At 34.7% G+C, this 26,663-nt stretch overlaps 1 protein-coding gene across 1 annotated transcript in view; it reads right to left on the bottom strand.

Annotated features, from left to right (window-relative positions):
* CDH12 (cadherin 12) overlaps positions 1-26,663 on the bottom strand; it is a 231,730-nt gene that overhangs the window by 28,646 nt on the left and 176,421 nt on the right. The window contains exons 7-8 of the mRNA XM_090278898.1: positions 15,830-16,083; positions 4,670-4,806 (exon numbers count right to left, since the gene is read on the bottom strand). Coding sequence (XP_090135024.1) covers positions 4,670-4,806; positions 15,830-16,083 — 391 coding nt within the window. The remainder of the gene's footprint in view (positions 1-4,669; positions 4,807-15,829; positions 16,084-26,663) is intronic.

Raw genomic sequence — 26,663 nt, 5'->3', positions numbered from 1 at the left:
ACTAGTTTTCTTGCTTAGCATTTAAAATTAGTGGAGTAAAGCGTAGGTGAAACAATAGCTGTCCCTGTGAACTTAAGTTTGTAGGGAGAGAGTCCAGGACTTCAATCCTATCTTGGCTGTCATTTGCTGTGTGACAATGAGTGACAAACAAAATATATCTGATCCTCCACTTTCTACAATGAGACTCCAATTCTAAGCCTCACTCATAAAATGTGAATGATAATATTTAACTTAAGTTTATGTATATAAAGCTATTAGAATGATTCAGTTTATTAGTTTAAGTTATTATTACTTAGTATTACTCTACAAAAATTAGGCACTTGTTTTTCATTTGGTCTCAGAACACATTTTTTGGTTATTTGGCATGCAAGCAAATGAAATCCTTTACAAGATTCTACCACAAAATCTATTTATTTATATCTAAATTTTTGATCACTTAATGACCACATTCTGGTCAGTCATAATTTTGTGTAACCTCCACCTGGAGTTTATATGAATACACATTAAAAATTGGAAGTCAGAGGAATTCAAAGTATTCTGCATAGTTATAATTTATTAAAGTTCTTTATTTTGGTCAGTTTCTAACTATTCCTAAGATTTTCCTTAAAAATACAGTTCAGTCTTAGTTTTCTCATAACACACAATATAGTGTTTTGCACATAAACAATAGTTTATACAAGCTTATCAAAACAAATGTATAAATTTGTGTTGAGCCTGAATTATGGGTAGTAATCCCAGAGTTTGATTTTTCTCTACATATGAGAGTGATATCCTTTGAATTATATTGAAATAAAAGGAACAGATAACAAAATAGATCTATATATAAAACCTTAAAAGTTAATTACTTAAAATTTAATCCCAACTAATAAACATATATACACATACCAAATATTCCCCAAATATAGTGATTAGTAAATCAATTCAATAATGTTTGACCTATTCCACAAAGAATGGGAACAATCCATTGCCATTCAGATAATTAAATAACAAAGAAAAGAATCATCTCTGGTATCATCAGTTTATATCATAATTATAAAAAATATGTTCTAGGGTTTTAATGTAGTTATATTTAGTTATTTTTTCCTAAAGGTATTTGTTATAATAACTGCACCCCCCCAAAAAAGAAAGTAAAATAATATTTGCATGTTGAAAATTTCTGATAATTTGAATGAAAGGATTTTTGAAGTTTCTGTCTCTTTAAAAAGTCTCAAGATTAGTATCATAAAAACAGCAAAATAGTAATGCATGAGATAATTATTATAAGTCCAATAAAATTATTTGGACCTCCAGCTACAGTAACACTGATTAATGACTGATTTTTAATTAATTAGAAGTTGTTCAATCATTGTCCCATTTCATTTTGCCCAAGAGTTTTTATAGAAGAGTCAGGGCCAAACATGCTAATGCAATCTGCAATAAGGTGTACTAATACAGTTTTGTTCTTCTTGGTAGGGTTAATGTGGGCTATTTATTTCTCTGTCATTCAGTATGATGCTATTTTTCTGCTCAGCTGGGTATTTTAATCAATGAAAAATAGCATTATGCGTTAGAATATTAATAAAGTTTACTTTTAAACTCTGTAAATTCGAGAAAATAAATTCATGATAAGTTATTCTTATTACGGAATCTTTAATTACCAGAAGATATGTGTTTAGCCTCTTTATTTTTCACAGACATATACAGTGTTTCCCCCTCAGACTTCCCAATGGCACTAAAATACTGGAATAGGCCAGGGCAAGGTGGATATTTTAGAAATATTAACTTGCCACACTCTCACATTTTTTCTATACATAGATTGTGTTTCTAGGTTACAGTTCTACACATGTCCCAGTAGGTCTAATATAACTCATGAGGCCCCATATATACTAGGGTTTCCTAATTTTCATTTAAGGAAATACTATAGTCAGCAGGGTAGTATGGCAGAGCCAGCATGTGCCCTGATTATATTGATAACTTTAAAAACAGCATTCTCTAAGTTTGAAAAATCTAAGTTCTTGAGGCTTGATGATATTTGCTTCCACTATAAGAGTTCATGATTTCCTTCTATTTTCCAAATGGTTGAAGCTCAATACTCTGATAGTGGGTGCCAGACCTTCTGCTACAAGTACCCTCACAGTATGATGATGGTTGGTGATCTGGGGAGCCACTGAGGAGAAAGAGACCATCCAGAGATGCAATACAAGTAGTCAATGAACCATCTGAGACTTTCACCTTGAGTTAAACTGCAGATTGTACTACTCCTACTTCAAAAAACATGCACAAGTTTTGTGTGTGTATTTATAAGAAGGTTTAGTTTAGATTAGATGGTTTTTTAATTAATAACCCATGGGCAATATTTCTTTAAAAAACAAAAGTTATTTGAGGAGACTGCCTCTGGTCAGTGGTAACTTACTTTGCCAAGCTATTAGCCTGAATGTAACATGGTTCACAGAGGTCTTATACTCAATAACTTAGACAACTCATTTTCGCTATATTGTATTCCCAACCATTTTAGGAAACTCAAGCTAATTTTCTACATGCAACATGGTTCAACTCTCCTCAATATTCTCGATGAATGAAATGATTGACAGATAGCATAAAATGAATGCCAAATAACCTGTAATTGTAATAGGATGTAGTACTGGAGGGCAGAGGAGATGCCAAGTGTGAAAGGAGACTTTAGAAAAACAAAGAAAATCAGGGTAGGAGGGACTCCAAAGGGCAGGTTGGCAGTCTGTTCAGATCATATCTGCTCAGAGAGCTTACTGGGTCATCTGTGTTCAGAGCCTAACTGAGCCAGGAGGGCAAGAGATGGCAGGACAAACAATGCAGTAGAAGAGTAGCCTGCAAAGTGCCTACTTAGCATGACAAAAATGTGAATTTCCTCAGGGGGAAGTATAGCAGGAGGGAGCTGAAATTGAGAAATTATACTACTAAATCACCAAAAAGGCTGCTTGCTGCTCAAGGGGGCCCTGAAATGAAGAAGCTGTAAAGTCTCCAACTGGGCACCCATATCAATTTCCTATGCAGATGAGATGCTAGACCACCCCTCCCAACATTAAATAACTATAAAAATCACAGAAGACAGTGTTTTGGCAACTGTCTTACTGCCATTCCATTTTAATCATGGATGCAGTGGCAACCAAATATTATATGGGGGAAGATAGAGAGAATTGTGTGTTTTTATTCCCCTATCTCTTCTCCACTCCAACAGACTAGAGAATCTGTGTCCCCACAACCGAGGAATCGTAGTTCCAATGTAGGGTGTCATTGAGTTCTGCAGGTATCTATTGCTGTGTAACAACAAATGGCCCCGAAATGTAGTTGCTTGAAATAATTACACACTTTGTAATTCTTATAATTTTGTGGGTATTTGGGCAGCAATTGGCTGGGTGTATGTTCACTTCCCATGGTACTGACAGAAGTATGTTATGGTATTCAGCTGGTAAGTGGCCAGGACCAGAGGTTCCAGGTTTCACTCACGTATCTAAAACACTGGCAGGTACAGTTGGAAGGCTGTGCTGACCTGCGATGGTTAACCTCACCACCAACACGTGACCTCTCTGGGAGAGCAGCCTCAGGGTAGTCAGTCCTCTCGCATGACAAGTCACCATTCCAGCGCACAAGGTGGGAGACATATTTACTTTTATATTGGACTTACCTACAGTAATCAGAATAATCTAGATGTAAAGACATTAGCTAAATATTTCATTAAGGTCTGGGAATAGGTGCCTGACGAATCATGTTTGGAAGCAGTTGTTGCAGATAAACAGAACTGTTTCTTATTTACACCCCACTGAGTTGCGATTGATCAAAAAACCCCGAAACAGAAACATTCACAGTTAGCTTTTCCCCCACATTGAGAGGTGAAATTAACTGCCAGCATATCTGTACCAGATGCACAAAATGAAATAAGAAGGAAACAAAATGAAAAATGCTCAGAAGGGGTTTTCCCAAATCGTTCAAGACTGGAAAGGTACAATGTTGTTACAAACAGCTGTATCGATGGCCAGATGTCACCACTGCCACCTACTCTGTTACTTTTGGGAGTTGTGATAATGTCCTTGATTGTCCAGCCAAACAAATAAGACCTGTAATCACTCAGTCTAGACGATTCTCTTCTGGACCAAGCCTGAATCAACACAAGGAACCATTCTTAACCATCCTAGTGACCCTGAGTGACTCCTTGAAGAATTGTCCTTAAAATTAATGTATATTCCACAGTGATACTCATTTAAAAATTGCAGTCTTTTGATACTAGAGAGAAGGAAGAGGGATAATTTTAAAAATGCCATCTTAATTTTCAGAAAATACTTCAGAATGGATGACTTTGTATTTTAATTATGTCCTCCTCCCTGGCCAGTGAAGCTCCCAATAATATACAGGGACCAGATGTGGAAGAGAAGTTGGAACCCCCGTGGATTTATGAGGGTCTAGGGTGGAAAAGGATGAGGTCACACAATGAAATGCAGTACTAGGTATGCATGCAATCCTACAAACAAGGCTCACTGGCAGCTGTCACCATTTCTCTGGACTTATGCTATGAGAAAGAGGAACAGGTTCATGAGTTTCCCCAGGAGACCACTCAGCTGTCAGTCCAAAAATGAAAAACACTTCAGCAGAGACTCGTTTAAGAGTGTTAAATCTAAAAGCTGCGGTATAACATCGATTCCGTCCATGCCATACTTACTAACTTTACGCGCAATTATGGAGAAATTATACTGCGCAGTGATTTCTCTGTCTAGCAGTTCATTAGTGGCGATGGTTCCTTCAGTTCCATCTATTGTAAAGTAGCTGTCCCCATCACTCTTCCAATCTATGAAGTACCTGTATGTGAAAAGAGTAGATGCAAATGTGCAATGATTACACATTAATCATAGCAGTCAGGCTTACTTGACACAGCTCCTTATTTTTTCTCCCTGTGGCTATTACCCACCTTGCAATAAAGAAGAGTGTAAATGACAACTTTTTTTATTGCAAAGTCAGTATGCTCAAGGGTAACCTGGAAATAATGAAAGATTTAGTACCCCTGCTGTTCATATTATTTTAGGGTACTGACACCTTGAAAGCTCAGCATTGACTGAAATTCTAAAGCTGACCATGAGTTTCCTTAACCTGATGAATATTAAAACTTCTTCAAGCAGTAGAAAGTCCTTAATGGTTGTTTCGGGAAGAGCTGGGGGCATCTGGGAATGGTTACAAAGGACTGAGGCTAGAGCAGAAATACAATCTTTGTTTTAAAAGAAACAAAAAAAAAATTGCATTATGGAAACTGAGGGGACATATTTTAACTGACAATGTGGTTATTGTACATAAATGGTTTCCTAAAATATTATTAGAGGGCCATTGTTGTTTTATTGCTCTATATATTTGGACACCTTTCCAAACATCAGTGACCTTGGCTAACAATGTCTTCATCTTCTTTATTAACTAACCTTCTTGCTTATAACAGATTTTACGTGTGTGTGTGTGTATGTGTGTGTGTGTGTGTGTGTGTGTGTGTGTGTGTGTGAAGCATCTGGACTAAAAAAAAATCTAAGCAAAAACAACACCACAGAAATTGACTTTATATAAATCTTTAGGTAACAATAGAAATATAGTGATATATATGTATATAATTATTTTCAACTATAATAATAGACAATTTGAAATTTTACCATGTGTTAGACATTTTCCAAATGTTTACATGTTTACTAAATAAGTAAATATATTTACATATATTTACAAAAAAACAAAAATGGGTATTACTAATCTCATTTTGTAAATGGGGAAACTAAAGCATAGAAACATTAAGAAATTTGCTTAAATTCACATAACTAGAATTTTTTAGAGCTGATATTTGAACCATGTAATCAATGTTGTCTTTATAATTGTTATGATATAGTATTACCGATTTTAAGTAAACATTTTACAGGAAAGGGCTCTGTTAGCTATAAGGCTCAATGCACCATATAGTTATCATTATTATTCTGGCTGGCTTAATCAAGGCAAGGTCATTACAAACACTGGCTGAAAGCAGATGACATCATAATAATCAGCCCATAAATCCCCAATCCAAGAAAATGATTTATCCATTCATCATGGAACATTAGTTAAGATATATATTACAAAATAGTAAGGTATTTTTTTGACAGACTGATTATTCGAAACCATGGCAGTTGCATATTATTTTGGTGCTAAATCAAAACAACTTTGCTTTTATAGATGAGATTTATGACTCTTAACTTGTCGATATTTGTTAGTAACTGATTTAGGAACCAGGAGTTTGCTGAGTATTACACAACCAGGGTTTTAGTAACACTGTTAGTCTGCCTTTGATAAGTCTTCATTGATTTGAGAAGTGAGAATACATTGATGTCTTAGGATTTTACTGTCGTATCCTGTCACATAGGAAAGCTCTCAAAAATTATCAATGAAGTTAAGGTGCCTTTGAAAGTCAGGCTGTACAGGATATAATGAGTTTAATTCTCCTTATTACATACACTCCTTTTCTGAACAAGAAAGTATTTTCTCCCAGTACCCCTATCTTTAGTCAATTTGGCTCATGACTAAATTAAGAAAATTGCCACTGAATCTCTTTAGTGACTATAACATTTCTGGAAGAATGCTGGTATAGACTGTGTTCAATTATATGATGCCCATTATGTTCTAGACACCGTATTAGAATGGAAACATATAAAAATCAGTCAAGTGCAATCCCACCAATGTAGAGTCTCATTGGACAGACTCATATAAACAGAAGATTTTAACACTGGCTAGAGGAACAAAAAAGACATTACAAAGTGCAAAGAAAAGACACCCAGTTCAAACCTTCTGGTTCAGACAAACCTTCCTGCCCATGATGCTCAGCTGATGTTGGAAACCATAAAGAAATTATGGAGGAGCAAAGTGAGGCAGACAAAGTGGGGAGAGGAAGAAAGGTGTTTCAGAAAGCTGCAATGACAGTAACAAAGCCATGGAGTTTGTGTGGGAAACTGATTATAAGTTTTAGAAAATTATGAAAAAATATCTGAGGCACAATAACATGAACAAAGATAAGTGATTTAGTTCAAGGAGTGCCTCTTAAATTATATTAAGGAGATAGAACATGATCTTGTGGGTATTGAAGACTATCAAAGGGTATAATTAGGGTATGGATGAAATGTTCATCACATTTTAGGACATACGGTGGGCATATTTAAAGGGGACCAGACTATAAGCATTTCCTGTATATCAGAATATTGCCAGGAGACAAAGAAAGCAACCGGGATTATAAAGTGACTTGATTCAACTGGTTATGAGAAGTGCTTGAAATAACTGGGAATATGGCTAAAGGAAAGAGACAGAAGAACGTGCTAGCTGCCTTTGATTTGATAATGATATTCATGTGATCAAGAGAATGGAATCTAAATAAATTATGATTTCAGATAACTACAACAAAGACCTATCAGAGCTGCTCAAGGTCATAATGAGTATCCTCAGGAAACAGTAAGCACCAGGAGTAATCAAATATTGACTATACAAATGCTTGGTGCAGGTGTAGTAGAACGAATTTAAATATGGTTGGAGATTCTAAAAATACTCTACAATGCTGAGATGTTATTGCTATTACTCATATAGAATGGAATCTATTTCTCTTACTTTGCATGGAAAGCAATACTTTCCAATCATTGTTTTCAACCAGCACTTTTGGTCTGACTTGTATAAATGTACTCTACTCCAAGACTTCAATAAATCCTCAATTTTCAAACATATAATTTTTTCATAACCTTTTAAAAATAATAGTTCTGTTTGCATCTCTATAATTCCTAGTTTAACCTGAGTATTTCAATAATTTTAGCATATTCACAGAGTTCTGTAACAATGCAGTTTTTTTAATTAAACTTATTAGTTCAGAGATTTTTTATTTAATAAGGTAAGCTCCAGTTATTTAAATTTTTCAGTTGTATAAGATCAAAATTATGATGGTGTGGTATTAGGCTCTTATATTTCTTCTCTGTTTAGTTTCTTTTGCAATAAGTAAATAATTTCAGTGTGATATTAGATTTGAATGATTTGTTTACCCTACTTTTGAGGGTTTTCTTAGTGTCTGGGTTCTACCATATAAATCTAAAATTATATTCTAATTCATTTTAATTTATTTCTAAAAAAAGAGAAATGTTATTTTATGTAGTTATGTTCTATTAAATATGTATGTATACATGTGGTTACATATGTTTTATCTATACTATATCTATATATTCAAAATTCCAGTAAAACATTTCTGTAATTATCACTTTTTATAATCTTATGTCTATGAAAGTGAAAAAATAAAGGAAAGTCAGCATTTTCAGAAGAGCTACTGAATTCTCTATTCTTATGTGTTTTCTACAACCCCGGAAAATTCCCTGAGCTACTGCTTCAGGCACTGGGTGAAGGCAAAGAGTGGCCTTCTCATTTTGGCTCCCCGGGAACCAACGAAATAAAGCGAGTGATTGGGTCCCATATTACCTGCCTGCCAGGGGGACGTTTGAGAGAAGCAAGCTGCCCATCTCCGAAACTCAGAGCTGGAGAGCATGAGAAATGCTTCCCCCTGCCTCTGCTGGTAAGATATTATATCTCTCAATGGGGAGTGGAGATGAGAAGAGCCATGTCCTGTCAACCACACATATGCAGAACGGATTTCCTATCAAACTGAGTTGGGAGATGCGAGTGGGAGGGTGGGTATTAAGTCCCGTGCCAAGTGCCACAGTCTCTTGCCATTGTTAAAATGTTTCAGTACATTTTCATCAGAAAATATTTCTTCATTTGCTATTTGTTTTTAGGGAAATTTCCAGGGAAAGGAAATAGTTGATTTTTAATTTTTAATAATTTTAAAAAATAATTTTCACCATGTATGCTTGGTTCACTGAGGAGTAGCTCCAAAATAACATAGCAGATCCTTTGCAAAACAAAGTGAAATAAGCTATCCTCAAGAAACTCAAAGGGTTTTAGGTAGAAAAGGCAAACATGTGCGTAGAAAGTATATAAATTGTTTTCCATTTACCAAAAACTACCTCAAAATTGAATGCTGCTACTTAAGTACCGTATAAAATTCAATGCACAGATTCCAATTTCTCTACCTCTGTAATAGCTAAATATTTCTGCTTGAAAGCAGCATATTTAGGGCTTTAAGAATGTCTCATTTAGGACAATCATCTCTTTCTGGTTTGTGAGGACATTCTCAGTTTTCGTACTGAAAATCCTGAGACTCAGTAAACTCTTCAGTACAGGACTAAATTGGGACAGCTAATCATTTGACTTCTAGTTAATTATAACTTTTAGCAATGCTGTAATTTACAAAGCTCATTCAAAAAGAAGTCTTGTTTTGTACAATGAATCAATGCACACATGCCATTTTTAATTGTAAATTTAAGATTTTCTGATAACATTTAAAAATTCAAAACAATGTATACATAAAATAACATGTCTATCTTTTTGTTTTATGTTTCTATATATTTATCAACCTAAATCCATCATCTTGAAAGATTAGTAAGCAAGTTAATTTATTTGGTCAGTTCAGACTAACACTGATGCAGAATCTGTTTCCATAGATTAACTACCAATGAGATGCGGTGAAATATAGCATGAAGAACACCGACTTTTTGGACAGAGAGAACTAGGATGATATGCTAGTTCCTTCACTTACCTTAAACAATCACGTGATCAACTTTCTTGTTAAGCCTATTCTGTTTGTCTCCAATAATATTTGGACAATAATACTTACCAAACAGTGGAATAGTGAGTGTTGTAAAGATGAAATAAGAGAAGATATACATGTGCCTTGGCATAAAATTGTGTGTGTGTGTGAGTGTGTGTGTATGTATCCATTCTTTCCTTTGTCTCTCTGTCTACATTATTGATTATGGTGTATTACTTTCCAGAATAAAATAAAAAAGCCTACCATACAAATGTAGGCTTTAGTTCTAAGACCAAGATGTGACATACATAACCTTCAACTTTAAAATACCTGAGCCACAAAGCTCCCCCATGAACCCCAGAAGTACAAATTTTGAGCACAAATATCTAAGTCCAATTTTACAGTGCATTTGTCTGGCACTCATTTACTAATTGCTGGCATCTAATTTTTACCTCTGTCACTCTGAGAGGTTCAATGCCTCCTTTTCTATGGATGGCATTGTCCCAGAAAACTTATGTCCCCTGGAGTACTCCAAAAACTTATTTAAAAATTTCCTACTCAACTAAACATCTTCAGCATCTTTCCATAGTTGGTCAGACTCCAAAACTATAGCAGTTTTCTGGTGTTCTACCTTTATGTGACTGACTAATCTCTGTGTGTGACTCAGTGATAAATATGAGACAACCCTACTATTTTTTATTATGATAATTTTCCCCATATAGCAATGAAGAAGCATTTATAAGAAATGATCATCAATGGACTAAAAATGGAACCACCACTATGTTTCCTGGATATTTCAAAGAATAGGTGACCCAGTTCTAAAACGTCTAGATAATTTTTAAAATGTATACCAGAGTGAACTAACAAAGTATATGTTATGTGGAGATAATCCAGATTCAATCTTAAGGTCAAATAATATTTTCATTGCAATTAATCATAACATTATAATATGGATTGTCTAATTTAGCCTAACTCACCTGTGTAAATGGACAAAATCCTTAAATACAGAATTTGAGTTGTACTTATTTGGTGAGTAGATGAAATATAAAATTCAAATAAAAACAGAAATGTTTATGAACTATATAAAAAGAAACAAATCTATACTTTGTACAAGTATGCATGGTGTCTGTTGCTAAGAAACCAGTTTAACAATTTAATAGAAATCAAAAATTAAAGCATTAACACAATCTGTGCAGGCCACTTGACAGAGTATACATTTATTACTTTTTGTAAACTATTTTTCACTAATGTCTTTAAAAGTTCTGTTTTATTTCTTAGGTAAGCATTCTCCTTAAAACTGTTACTTTTAATTTGCTTAATAACTTCCTCACAGTTAATGGAAAAGCTAGCACTGACCGTGACCCAATTTTCAGACTTAAAAAAAAAAAAAAAAAAGTACTTGATGGTATAGTTACTCTAAAAGGATTACCTCTCATTCTTCAAGCAATAAAGATATAGGAGTAATGATTCAAGTTATAGGGGGGGAGTATTCATTTGTTCAGGTAATAATAATAGCTCAACATTTCTTGTATTTTCTTATTTGCTAATGTGTATGTTTTTTTAAATTTTTTTGTCTTGTGGCACATAATAAAATGAAAGTAAATTTAGTTCAATTAATTTCCACAAACACTTTTTTCTAAAAAACCTACACCTCATACAGCAACATTTAGACTGTAAATGTTTCATTAACAATCAAAATTAAAATATTTTCTTAAGAATCTCAGTATGTTTCTCACAAACTTAAATAGTTGTCAATTTCCTATTAGTTCCTATTATGTATTTCTGTTTTCTAATCCTCCTTCTCATTATTATTTTCTCTTTAGTGGAATTAAATGTTAAATCTCAGATAGCTTAGATGGCATCTCATTTGATGAGAAACTAAACACTTTACAAAATTATAATTATTGTATAAGGTATAACTCTCTGTCCTTAAATTTTGACATTTGGAAGAATGTGATATTCAAATATAACTCTAAATAAAGAAAAAATGTATCATAATCTAGTATCATTAAGATTATAATGGTTATGCTTTATTTCCTCTAATTGCTTAAGCCTTCCTCATTTATTATGGTCATTTTATAAATAGTCACACATGATCTTCTGACCGGGCATCCTTTTATATCTGAATCCCAACTTTCATCTGCTCCCAAAGCTTTATACCTGGACTTTAGTTTATCCTTCAGAGACTTTGAAGCAGTTTGGTTTAATGGAAGACCTTTTGGCATTTTCTTGCAAATGTAAATATATTTTTGATAATGGTCCAACAATTGCACTCCTTGGTACTGAAACAAAGAAGTGACACACGGAGGGCCAATAGACATATGAAAAGATGTTCAACATCACTAGTCATCAGAGAGATGAAAATTAAAACCACAACGAGATTCCACCTCACACCTGTCTGAATTATTATTATCAATAAATCAACAAACAACAAGAATGACCAGGATGTGGAGAAAACGGAACTGTCATGCACTGTTTATGGGGATGCAGATTGGTGCAGTCACTATGGAAAACAGTATGAGGTTTCCTCAAACAATTAAAAATGAAACTGCCTTATAACCCAGTAATTCCATTTCTGGGCATATATCCTAAGAAATACAAAACACTAATTCAAAAGAATATATGCACTCCTACACTAATTGCAGCATTATTTACAATAGCCAAGAGATGGAAGCAACTCAAGGGCCCATCAATAGATCAAGTGGATTAGAAATCTGTAGTACCTGTATACAATGGAATGCTGTTTGGACATAAAAAAATAATGAAATTTTACCATTTGTGACAGTATGGATGGACATGGAAGGCACCAAGATATGTGAAATAAGTCAAAGTGGAAGTTAAAAAACAAAACAAACAAACAAAATAGAAACTAACTCATAGATACAGAGAATAAAGTAATGATTGCCAGAGGAGAGGGAGGTGGGAGACTGGGTATAAAAGGTGAAGAAATTAAGAAGTAAAAATTGGTAGCTATAAAATAGTCACAGGGATGTAAAGTAGACTATAGGGACTCGTCGGCAGCTGTCCGTCTCGAGAGACGATGGTGTAGCTTCTTAAGAGTCTATCTGCACCGCCGAGAATGGCTGTGCAGTCCGACTCGGGAGTGACACGGTATCTGTCTCCTCCCGTGTTGAATCGACATCTTGCGATGACGCTGGAGTGTCCTCTCCAGTGGAGCTGAAGCTACAGAGCCTGGGCAGGGTGATATGGAGGGTCTGCTGTTGCCCATGCAGCAGACCCCCCCTCTCTTCGCAGCTGAAGGGTCCAAGGGAAAGACGGAGTCAATACAGCTTGGCTTCAGGTGCGCCGCAGGAGTTGCCGGTATTGACTACAACGTCAAACCGCCTTAGGGACTCCGGCTCCGGATTTTCTGTCGGGGTTTACTCCCTTAGCCTTTCCCCTGAAGAGGTATGCCGCAAGGCAGCGGAGGTTTTTTGGAGTCAGAGTTTTCCTTCTCTGATGTGCCCTGACTGGAAGATCGAACCAGCGACACTTAGCTCGCAGGCCGACGCTCAATCCACTGAGCCAAACCAGCCAGGGTAGCTATAGGGACTATAGTCTCTAATATTCTAATAACTGTGCATGGAGCCGTGTGGTTACTTGAAACATCGGGAGAGATCACTTTGTCAAGAACATGATTGTCCAACCACTATACTGTATACATGAAACTAATACAAAAAAAATATTGAATGAAAATTACAAAATCTAGGTGAAAAAAGGAAATCAAGGCTGGGTAGGAGGGACCAACTGGATATGGCATATTTTGATGCATTACAACTAATTAAACATTTCTTCTGATCTCTTTCAATCCTTGATTAATGTCATTGCATTCTGGCTCTTGCTGTGCACAGTGATGATTGATGATGATAAAAAAGTAACATTAATAAATACCCAGTAGTATTAATATCTTGCAAAATAACCAAGTGAAAAGACAGTTAAGCAAAAGAAAACAAAACAGCATACCTAAGCATGTCAAATGATTTTAAATTTTGATGCTTATTTTTCACAGCTTATTTTTTACTACCATTCTTTAGTTAGCAAACATGTTTTCAGACCAAGAAAGATTATTCATACCACATGTTTCATCAACTGACATTATTCAAGCATATTGTTTACTCCCAGGACATGGAAGAAAGACAACTTTCATGTTGATTCAAAAGCATCCTTATCATTTGACAACCCCTCATGGGAATCAACCTGTGTCTACAGCTTTAGTGAGTCAGTACCGTTCAAAGTAAGACTGGAGATACTACTTCATTTCACATAAAGTAGCACACTTGTCAGACACTAGCTCCTGTGACATTAAAAAAAAAAAAAAGGGGGGTTTCTAGCTGGAGAGTTTCTCTAAAATGTAGCTTTCGTTTGTTTTTCATACCAGGGTCTTTACTCTAACCATTTTCTTGTATTTGGAAGTTGGTAACTCTCACCTTACCTTTAACAAGTGTTTTTGTTTGTTTGTTTGTTTTACTTATAGGCTTTTTTTTTTTCAGTTATTACCTTAAATCATAATGTATTCATATTTAACTTTATGTTATATCAGTCCAAAAAAATAGAACATATGGTAAATTTAAACAACCTAGCATGTTCTCCAAGATAACATGTTTTACTGTCCCCAAATTCTTCTCATTTATCACACTGTAGAGGGTTTTATTCCATATTTATTTACTTTTGTATTACTTTCTTTACAACCTTCAATATTTCTTCCATAACTGTTTACATTCTTGAAAGTACCTGTAAATCTATTCACTAGGCATTTCCCACTTTCACCATTATCAACAGCACATGTGGGCTTTAAGAACAAGATTGATGAAAGATGACAGATTAATATATAACAACCCCTAATGTGGCAGATTCTTGAGAATACTTCTCCAAATACTGGTAATAAATAATGTTTTCTGGAGTTTAGCTGGAAATGAATCATGCTGTTATATGGACAAGCAGAACAACAACTTGAATCCAATGAGTAAATTAACCAGCATTTGACCTGATATGTAGGGATGCTCAGCAATTGCTATTTTTCTTACCTTTCATTCCCAAGACAAATATTTAAATTTATTTATAGTCCTGTGCTGATCACAGATATGGTTCAAGAAGGAAATTATTTGGGCCACCTTGGGAGATGGATTCAGATTAATATGATGAGCAAAGCTTGCATGCTCTCAAGACATTTCCTGAGATTTCCCAATATGCTATGAATGTGTTGAGGTTATGGCTTATGGCTGCTCTATCTTTTAAAAATAATTTATCCCCCCATGGCATAAAATATTATGATATATGTGTCTACATATTTTCCCTAAAACAACAGAGTAGTGTTTTGCATTAAAAGCTACCTGAAGTTTCTTTGCTTTGGTTCTTGTATGTATTCCAAGTCCCCACATTTTAGAGGCACAAGATTCAGATTCAGATTCTCTGTCCCTCTCTCTTTCTTCACCCTCAACTCATATCAGTACGTGTACGCATGTGTGATGTGGGCATGTGCAAGGAATTTAAACACGCAGAAGAAGCAAAATTGAATGAGAACAGGTCTCAAAATATGTTGCAGGATCAATGTATGCGTGAGGAAAAGGAAGGTCCCACCACATTTCAGCTGTGCAAATGGAGTTTATGGGTTTGAGGATGTGGGAAAAGTGATTTTCTTAACATTTTCTTACTCCATGGATTGCTTTGTTGACTCACTACCCAGCAGCCTTGTGTCAGTAGGAACTCCTGGCAAAGTCTGGGTTTTGAGAAATTCGGTGATTCATTTTACCCAAGAGCGGACTCTACCTGTGCTTCCATCGGCAGACAGCAAATGAACTGCAACCGGCAAACGGTAAAACTATTTTTTCCAGACTCTTTTGGTGAGAGGCAGAGACTTTAGACTAATTGAAAATGTATTAAATGTTTGCTATATTCCAGGCACTGTAAATTATCTGAATATAATTAATCACGAGAATCACTCTTGAAGGTTGCATTATTAAATGCATTTTAGAGAGGAGAAGTTGAGTTCGGTTAGCTTGAGTGGCATGTGTAGCATCACACCATGGATAAGCCCTGGTGCAGGGATTTATGTCAGACGTTTTTGGCTTTTGTTCAAACCCTGTGGCTTTCCTGCTAATATTTATGTGAAATGGTTATACTTGCATGCAAGTTTGGACAAAGTATTCTTTAAACTTTTATTTCTTTTTCTGACACAGTAAAAAAAAAAAAAAAAAAAAAGTTTATTTTTCTTACCTAACAGCACTACTGCCCACATCGAGGTCTTGCGCAGTGACGGCACCAATGATGGTCCCGACTGGCGTGTCTTCGTAAACCTCCATGGTGTAGAGCGGCTTGCTGAAAACCGGGGGCTCCTCCACGTCCAGCACGCTGATCTTCACTGTGGCCGTGTCTTTGAAAGGGCCCACGGAGTGGAACCGGTGGTCAAGGTGAAGGTTGGACGCTTCTACTTTAAAAGTATACGCCTTCTTTGTTTCAAAATCTAATGGCTGTAGCGAGGACAAACCGGAAGTGAGCAGGCACGTTCATAAAGAATGCGCAAAGGTAGTGAACATTGCTTCAGATCATTTGCAAGTGAATACAAATTGTATTGGTTTTAACATTTCATTGCCCTTTAAAATGAATGGATGAAGGAACGCTTTAATAAAAGAATCACTCACTTGTAGAAGAGTGTGCGTAACTTGTAAAAACAATCAGTTGCACATATTAAAATGATATATATGCGCATACATGCTAGGTGGGGTTTATTCATTTCACGTGGGCAGTTAAAACAGCAAAAGGACTTTTAAGGGAACATTTTCTGTTCTTACGCAATACTGACATCTAGTGGAGGTTAGTAGTAATTAAAACATAACACTTGCAGCTGGGTCATTGAGGATACTCTATGTTCCATGTTTAAATTTAGTATAACAGAATATGTTTTTTCTTGGACCACCTCTCTTATTTTGACAATAATATAATTTTATATTAAACACTTTTAAATGTGTAGATCTTTTTGCTAGAAAAGGACTGTATAAGGATTTAAAAAACATGCACATTGTTCATTATGAAGAGTTTTAGTCTCGAATATATAATTATTAGGATGTGTAATTATTAGGCATTGTCAGGATATTTTACCAATAATTAAGGTTTTGAAAATATATAATCAAATTAAAGAAAACTGTGAAATATAATATTTGAAAGTAATTTGTCCATAAATCACTATTTTAACTTTACAACTGCTCATATTCACTTTTATTCTGAATATTAACTTTATGTTTAAAATAACTAAAATATATTATATTCTAGAAATATGGTGTTGCTGTAGTGTTTTATATAAGAGAAAACCTTTCTAACCACCCATGAAAACTTAAGATAACATGAAATTAACACTAACATGGAAATTTACTGAGCCCTTCAAAAGTTTCTGTTTTCTAAATTAATTTCCTCTAGAAGGATCCCTACAACTTGCTAGACTTGCTAATTGCTGTGTTGACACATCTGTTTTTTACTTCAGGACTCCTGGGGAAAATAAAGGATGTGTGTTTCTGTCTTTCAAGGACTAGATTATTGTTTTATGTGTTCTCTCTGAAAATGGAAAAAGAAAATCTAAAAATTACTGTCAAATATTCAAAAACTATCACAATTCCATGGAGTTTATTATAGCAAATAGTAATATCTTTTGGACTTGACATTATCTTTTTCACAGTGATTTTAATTCAGAGGGATCTGTTTATTTCCCCTGTAATTATTTTCTTCATTTTATCTCATTTGTCCAGTTTTAATTCATGTTTTTATAACTGCTCTATAGTTAATGCTTTCTTTTGCTTTTTATATTTTAAGTTGCTTACCTCACAATTATTTAAATTTAATATTGATTTTCTTCCATTTCCATCTCTTTCTTGTTAGGAATTTTGACACTTCTTTAAGCCAAAGTAAAAAAAATGGCATATAACTGCCATGGTTGATATTACAACTATTGGTTATGTGACTACAAATATATTATCTTGAAAAAAAGTTGATAATCCTATGATGCTTTTGGTTTGATTGGCCCACACCTTGTTTTGTTAAAAATATTAAACTCATAAAAATAAAACTGATTTGCAAAATAGGATAACAAAACATTATTCAAGAGAAAAGCATGAAACTGCCACAGATAATGTACAACTGGAAATGTTTAATCCAGAATGAGGATCAAAGCAAGACAGGATGCATTTTCTTCACATATTGAACGGCTATTATAAATTTCAGCTAGGCTTATTCCATTAGTGTCTTATAGAATTAATACTAATTTAAATTATTAAAATGGTAAACCTCAGATTTGAAAAAATAAATATTAAAAAAATTAACTCAATGAAAATTGAATTAATTTTTAAAATATTGATGGTCTATGTGGTGTTAATGCTTGGAGACATCCTGAGGACAGAAAGATACAATGACAATTAAGGTTAGCTCTCTTTCTTGTCAACAAACTCAGAATAGTAAAAAACATGTCATCTTGTTTAGGGAATGAGTTGTCTGAAGGAGTACTAAGTTCCCTATCAGTTGAAGTGTTCAAGGGAAATCTGATGCCTTAAGAGACGGATGAATGTGTAAGATACAGGGCTGTAGTAGCTACTCCAAATTAAAGAAATAGAAAATATATTTTCTGTTTTTGTAAATTCTATATGCACTGTGAATGTTAACCAACATGATTTTTCTATCACAGTGATCCCTAACTCCTAATGTCTAAGACTATTTTGGCTTGAACATCTTAAGTCCTTTTGACTAAATGCTTTTTGAGCTGCTCTGGCTCATACTCCTTCTTTGGCCCAGAATGAACATTTATCCTAGAATGTAGAAGTTAATACCAATTATTTCTCACTTCCTTCTATACTTTCTCCTACACATTAAAATGCTTCCTATTTGATTAAAATTTCACAGCTATGTGATAGACTTGATTCTCTACTTTAAAGTCCATTTCAAGCCTAGAAATGAAGGCAGAATTCTAAAACCTTTTCTATATTTTTTAAGGAACTCAGACAGAGTCTATGCCTTTTAAGAACTCCTTACTTATCACAGCAGGCAAACATTTGGTGGTCAGGGAGATGCAAAGTGAGATGAATGAATCTTTCTGTACATAACATTTCTTTTTTTTTTTTTTTTCAGCTGAAAACTGATGTCCTGCAGTGATCAAAGAACTGAAGAAAATTATAGGAGAAACGGCTCAATGATATCCAAATGGCCTTACCCTGACCTTTAGGTAATGCCACTTTTAAAACTGAATAGTTAAAAAAATAAATAAATAATACTGATGTCTATCCAGCTGACTGTATCAAACCCATGTGACAGATTACCCTCCACTTGAATGAAATTCATCTACTTTACAATCAACACAAACTCTAACATTAGAAATAAATATAGAATGAACAGGGTTCTTTGTGTTAGAAAACAATCATATTCTATGACAGAAATCTACCATTACAAAGGTGAGCAAGTTTAGCCCTTGCACAAGAAAAAAAAAAAAAAAACTTTATGGCATTTCTTAAGACCCATTCAATTTTAAGAACCTTTCTAAAAAAGTAAGTAAATGATCAATTTTTAAAAATGTAGTTGAGTAACTCCTTGTTCCTAAGCGTGTTTCAGTGAAGGATAATTTGTGAGAACAGAATTTTCAGAAGGCTTTTGATGTTGTACAAAGTTGTACAGTAAGGAACCAGAACATGGAGAAATGGAATTTAATATATTTAATTGTTGATCATAGTATGAAAAGAGGATTTGAGCAAGAAATAACTTTTTAGTATCTTTGTTTTTAGTCATTTTCTTTGCTCTTTATTGAAAAACTACCTAAAGGATTAAGTGCCAAATGATTTTAATATGTCAGAGAAAGATAAGTAATTTATGGCATATGAAAAACAATACAAACTGAGCTATTTTAAATGGAATCAGAGGTGCCATTCCAGAGGAACTACATCATTTGTCTTATTTCTCAGAACTTTGGAATGTACAACTGGCCAAATAACCTTTGGCTGGGCCTCACACGCAGCATTGTCTTCCAATCAGAGGTACAACTAAGCTAACAGAAAAGCAGACAGGATTGACAGACCAAAATTCAAGGCATTCTTTAGAATTAGCATTATTAAGTTAGCTCATCCCCGCCTATAGAAATTCCTTCCTTAGTTTTTTAACATCCATGGAAATTCCTTCCTACTATTTAAATAAGTATACTCCTTCCCTTTTTATAAAGACCCCTTGCCTTCACCTACTAATTGGAACACTATTTGGTTTTCTGCCTAACCCAGTGCTACTGGATAGCTATTTTTAAAACTATTTTATTTATTTACTTTTAGAGAGAGGTGAAGGGGGGGATACAGAGAGGAAGGGAAATATCAATGTGCAAGAGAAACATCAGTTGGTTGCCTCTGACACATACCCCAACTGGTGACCTGTGCTGCAACCCAGGCCTGTGCCCTGACTGGAAATGGAACCAGTGACCTTTCATGTCATTTTGCAGGTCAGCACTCAATCCACTGAGCCACAGCATCCAAGGCATGGATAGCTATTCTTTTGAATCTCAAATAAATGCTTGCTGTCTCTCACTTGGGCCGTTTATTTTTAGGTTTACATATCAAATACAAAAAAAATAAATAAAATCTTTCTGAGCTCTTCTAGGACTCATCATGAGACAGAGAATATTGAGTAAATGCAGAGCTAGGGTTATATTTAAGACATTTTAAAACAGCAGCTTTGGTAGACAGAATTCCAAGATGCCCCCAAGATTTTTGCCCCCTAGCAGTAGTCCACAGTCATTAGCTGGGAAAGGGGAGTAAAAGGAAGTTAGACATTGAGCTTAATAACCTGGGAACTTAAGCCTGTTTGCTACAGCCTTTCATACTCCCGGGGACCACTGTACCAGTCCCCCGAGGGGTTCAACACTTTTCCCTTCCACTCTCAGTACCGGATTGTTGGGAAGTACAAGGGGAGGTGCTGGACCAAAGGGACCTGTCAGTCTAACTAGGGGGTGTGAACCCGTCCCAAACCCCTGAAAACCTGGGAAATTAATTGTTCATTTTGAAAAAGCATCTGGTTTTTCCCCAAACCAACCTAATAACCTAATATAATCCCAGGGGAACAAAGTCTGCCCTCTCCTCTCCTCTCCTCTGTCCTCTCTCTCTCTCTCTCTCTCTCTCTCTCTCACCTGGTAATGCACTCTCCCTGTTTGTTTCTGTGTTCCTGTGCCCTCACCTAAGGGCATACAACTCTGCCACTAGAAATACATGCTAAGCCAGGTGGATGCTGCATTGGACTGGATTTTAATATGGAGCAGAAACTGCACACTGGCTTTTGCCTTGGCCTTGCTGAGGACATGGTTTAGTGTTTTTCAATTGTGGAACTGACAGAGGTGGGATATTGGGAAGTCAGGAGGGGAACCCTTCTGATTTTACATCATCAATAAACCATTCTACAGAGTTCGATCCTCCCACGTGGGTCTCAGGAAATACTTTTCCTCTAGTTACCATGACAACTTGTTTCCCACCAATAACACAATGACCTGTACTTTTGTATAATCCCCTGCCCCTGCGTGTGCAAGGGGCCTGTGAATGGAATGGGATATAAAACCCTGAATTTGCTGTTTTATGAAGAAGTTAATTATGCAAATATAATTAAGGTTCTTACTCAATGTTGAGTTAATTAAAAAGAATACTTGACTTGAGGGGTCTCACTGAATCCTGTGAACCTGTGACAGAAGGAAGCGCTACAGGTGATTCCCTCCTGGCCTTGAGTCAACTTGGGACTGCAAAAGCCCAGCCAGCAAGTGCTTAGGGGGTGCCTGTCAGAAATGAGACTGGACTGTGGCCAATGCCTCGCAAGTACAGAGTTTTCAGTCATAAAGCCACAAAGAAAAGGATTCTGTCATCAGCCAATAATCTTGGAAAAATGCCTTAAATCTCAGCCAGATCGCAGTCTGGGTGGGCACCTCGATTTCCAACTTAGAGATCTTGAGCTGAAGACCCAGTTACAGCATTCTCTGATTCACAATAGCTGTGCCTTCATCTTTCTTTACTCTGTGTTCTTCTATAATGTTTTAATATTTTTATGATGAGCATGTATCATTTTCTCCAACACAGTAACACCATCACTCTTCAAAAATAGTATCCTCTAGTAATTAAGATGCTAGTCTCTTAATTTTATAGTAGTAGATATTAAAGGTCAATGGAAAAAAAATTGTCAGGGAACCCAAATAACCCAAAGCTGTTATTTAGATAAAACAGACTAATGGTTTCAAGATAAGAAGTTTAGAAAACAGATTTATGCCAGGCTGAGCCACAGTGAAAATACACTATGAACAAGCACTTGTAAAGTAAAGTTGTTACACCAGCATGAACTACAAAGATATCACTTTACTTTCATCCTCATTTTAGAAGAAACTGTTTCCCAAAACTTCATTTTATGATCAATAGAGCAGTTAGGTCATTTATTTGTTTGTAACACTTTCTCATTCTATAATAAATTCTTCTAAAACACTACTGTTTCTTAAATCACCTATATCACCTGTAAATGTCTGCACCTACTTCTTTAGTTGATCTATTCTAAATCCACATAAATTAAATAAAATATTTTACTCAATTTTACCATGCATCCTGGTAGGATTGAGGATATCTTGGTAAGCAAATTAAACTAGGTCCATTTTATCATGGATTTTACACTATAAAAGGGAAAGCCACAATGAAAATAAATAAATATGTAATTTTTAGTTCATGATAAGATTTAGGAGGAAAACACAGTAATGGCGCAGGAACTCGGGAGGGGCCAACATTCCATAAAGCAGACAGAAAAAAAACATCTCTGAGAGACAATGCCAGCAGGACTAGGGGCAGGGAAGTCATTGGGAAATGAGCCTGAGATAAGATCAGTGAGGGCCCTATATTCTTCCTTTCCACAAATATTTCTAGAATATCCTTCCATGTTCTAGACGTTGTTATAGATGCCGGGATAAGGCAGTCAAAAATCACCACCTGCATGGAGCTAGCTATTGAGGTAGGAAAGTTAGAATGGAGAATAACGGGCTCCGGCTCTGCTCAGCTTCTTCTCTGTCTTGGCTGGAACATCACAGAAAGGACCTTCGCTGATTACCTGTTCCCCTGCTTTCCCTCCCCAATGTCCTGTAAATAGGAGAACCAAAAATAAATTCTTATCTAGAGAGGAGAGACAAGGGCCAACTGCTTTGGCAGTCACCCCATTAGAGGACCCCCCTACCTTCTTCCACCTTGTCTACATTTAATAAAACTCTTCCACCTAGACCCCATCGGCACATTTCATTCTCCGGGGTCTCCTGCTCCCACTTTTATCTATCACTTTAATCTATCATACTATCACTTTAATAAATTAACTGTGCTTTGCTAAAACTTTCTGTCATACTCTCGAATTCCTTTTTGTTCCATGACAAGAACGTGGATCTGGCTGAGTCCTCCCTTGGCTCCCTGGGTGCTGCTCAGCATCACTGTCTCCTGGGAGTTGATGGACAACAATAACATAAGTGAGCAAAATGTATACAGTATGTTGGGTGGTAAGTCCTACAGAAAAAATTTAAAGTTTGGATGTCATGTATTTGGAAAGAATGTTTATGTGTGAGAGCTTCGAATGGGAGAATCTGTATAGATCTTATCAACATGGAGGCAGGACTTCAACTCAACATTTATCCCAAAATAATAGTTAAGCAATTATTTAATGAAGAAAAGCTGTTACATTGTTAGGTGAGAATGCATGACCCTATAACAAAAAAGAAAACAATCAAATAACAATTTTTAAAATGTGGATATTCATTTTGACAAATGGTAATAGTATTTCAGTTTTAAAATTAAAAAAAAATTAGGGTAGTGATGGAATTACTAAACAAAAAGTGTTTTCCAAATAAAAATATTAAAACGAAGACACATATATTTTATACAACTTAACTCTAAAAATTTTTGTTACAAAACCGTTTACCAGAAAAGCATTTAATTTTTTCTCTTGGCAAGGTATATACTGTAGTTTTTTGCAGCACTGCATATCTCTGACAGATTTAATTAACTTACTTGAGAATCACAGACATTATTTCTATATCCATATTTTAGTGACAACAATTTTGGAACAAATTCAGTAACAAATATAAAACATAACAGAAAAGAATTAGAAGAACTGGTGCTTTTATTTCAAGGTTTTGGTTCATAAAAATGATAAAGGAATTTATCAAGTATTATAAATTTTTAAGTAAAATATATTATTTCTAGGCACATAAATTATGATAATCTAGGGAGGCCAACTCTTTTTAGCTTCCTTGAATGACAACTCTCACATTTTACTTTTATTATATAATATTCTTCACAAGAGTTCAAGTAAAAGTATATAAAATAATTTAATTCAAAGTCTGTGATTTTTAAAATGCTATCTTTCTTCCCTGAATTTCATTGTTCCCATTTGTATAATCAGTAGAACACTACTTTTTAAGTACTCTGCAAAACATGTCGAGCTTTATATCAGCAAGTTAAGACTAAGAAAGAACACATTCAGAAACTAAAACGGTAAATTGACACGAGATACACTTTCTTTTTAGTCAACAAAAAATTAAACACCTTATATATTTCAATCATTTCCTTCTTTATGGTGACACAAATATAGAAATGACAAAGCATGGTAGGAAGAATCACATGTGTTTAAAACATGAGCACCATAGGTATTATAGCTACTTTGACAGAAATGCTAGCACTGTGGGAAGGAAGTAAGACGTGCTCAACTTTGCCTGAGGGACTCAAGGAAGTGTTTGGTGAAAGGCATGGGCCAGAGGCACGTTCAAGAACAAGAAAGAATGAAGATACTCATTCGGGGCATTGCCTTCCATGCACAAAGAAGAATAGCACAATATCCTTGGTAGCAATTGCGATAAGTTTGGTGTAATGTAAAGTAGCATGTACATGTGTGTGCATATGTGTCTTTGCATGTGTGTGTGTGTATGCCCAAGATGGCAATACAAAATTTGCTATTTTATTCTTTATCTTACTAGTTATGGGAATCAGAAAAGTTAAGTTTGAATAAAGGTAAGGTGTAAAGCTTGGAGAATATCTATGGCCATGTTGGAAATGGATATTGGAGAGGGTTGTAACTTAACCCATGTGGTAAATACTAACCTTAATCAGGAGACACCAGTGTCTGAGCTTCATGTTCTATTTGGCAAAGGGAAGTCAGTGGCAATGGGAGCAGCATAAGTAAAAACCTAGAATTCTGGATCAAGGAACTGGAGAAGGAGGTGAGACCTTACTCAGGTAGGAGAAAATGTGAGCTGGTATGCTTTTGTTGGGAGAAGAGAAGGAATTCATCTTCAGACAATTTAAAAAGACTATGCAGCAAACAGAATTGTCTACAAGGCAACAAACACCCTGCATTGGTTATGTCAGTTGGGAGGCTAATTTAAAGTTAGTGAGACTGTTTAAGGGAGTCAGGTTGAAATTAAAAGAGAAAAAGAAAAAAAGATGAGGACAACTCTTTACAAATGTTGGAACATATTTGCAGAAACAAATAATGAGCACTTTTTTTCTTTTGTTGTTGTTTGTTTGTTTGTACTTATGAATGACAAATTGGCTAAAAATAGGAGTATTTTAAACTTAAAGTCAGATGTATATTTGGCTATACATAAAACACCTTTCAATTTTTTTTTTCATTTTAATGAATTTTTCAAAAATTAACCACATGATGGTGCTCTGATAGCAAATCATTTGAACTTACTTCTTTGCCATTTAAGACTACAAAAGCAAAAGAGTTTTCATGACAAACAGGGCATAAGTAATATGTACACAATGGGACTAGCTGAAAACTTAGCCTATTTATTAGAGTCTTGATGTGAAATAAGTACTTTATCTTTTGTTTTTAAGAACAAAGAAAATAATTCTGCTTTGCATTCAATGTGATCATAGCTATGTTTATTTGAAATGTAATAATGCCAAGTGATGTTAAAATATATGATAAGATGTTTTTTAGTTCCAGATAAGTTTTACTTGTTTTAACATAAATAAGAAATCACTTCAGCATTCTTTATGTTAAACATATCATTACTTATTAGCTCCCAATAGATATTTTTGTAAAAATGATATGGAACTATTTGAGAAATTATATAAACTATTAAATTGTTTTTTCCCATAACTTAAGTATTTGTCCCATTATTTAAATACCTAAATTACTTAATCAGTAACAAGAAAGCCACCATGCTTCAATAAATATTTATGTATTTTAGTCTTTGAACATTTTAACTCATATAACTCATACTTATTTTTATATTCAATAAGTATCTATTCTCATTTATCTTATAGAAAAATATCAGCTAAAATATAGTAAATTTTAGTATTTTAATTAATACAATTGTTGAATTTAAAAACACTTTATTCTGTTATTTTAAAGGTGGCCATCTTATGTGGTGAAGAATTTATAAAGTTTTATTATTCTGATTTTGTTTGTGTGTTTTACTGTTATAACACTTAACATGTATAGGATGTTTTATTTGTATATACTTACTTGGTACAATATGACATAAGTATAAAGTAAGATAACTTTTTAACCAGTATTTTGTGCCTTGGAAAGATTTATAAAGATTCATAATGTTATTCTGAATTCAACGTGACACAGTAGAATGGCATTTTGTCACAGTGCTCATAAAATGAATCCAAGTTCTGTTAAAAAATTAAAATAAAATTGCCTTCTTTCATTATTCTTCACTCATATAAACTCAACCATCATTTTTATCCACTTGGACCCTTCCTATACAGGGAAAGAGGAGAAGGGGAAAAATAGCAATTAGAAAGCAAGTAAAAATGTTAGGGATTAAAGAATAATGAAAATATGAGCTTTAAATAATTTCAAGCATTTTTATTTATTTTGAGTTAGAAAAAGAAAACTTTCTGAAAGCAGATGACATTATGCTCTAATGTTAATCAAATAACCAAAAAAAACTAATGTTTAAAAAAAACTACATTTTCAAATGTAGAATAGATATTTTTAAAATTTCTAAATGTATTTAGTATATTTAAGAATATAATTTCCATCTGAATATGGTTTTATATCAAATTCATTGCAATGTCATGTT

This window comes from Furipterus horrens, unplaced genomic scaffold, assembly GCF_987537825.1.
Source record: "Furipterus horrens unplaced genomic scaffold, mFurHor1.1.pri manual_scaffold_5, whole genome shotgun sequence".
Lineage (NCBI taxonomy): Eukaryota > Metazoa > Chordata > Mammalia > Chiroptera > Furipteridae > Furipterus > Furipterus horrens.
This window is presented reverse-complemented; position numbering and strand designations above follow the sequence as displayed.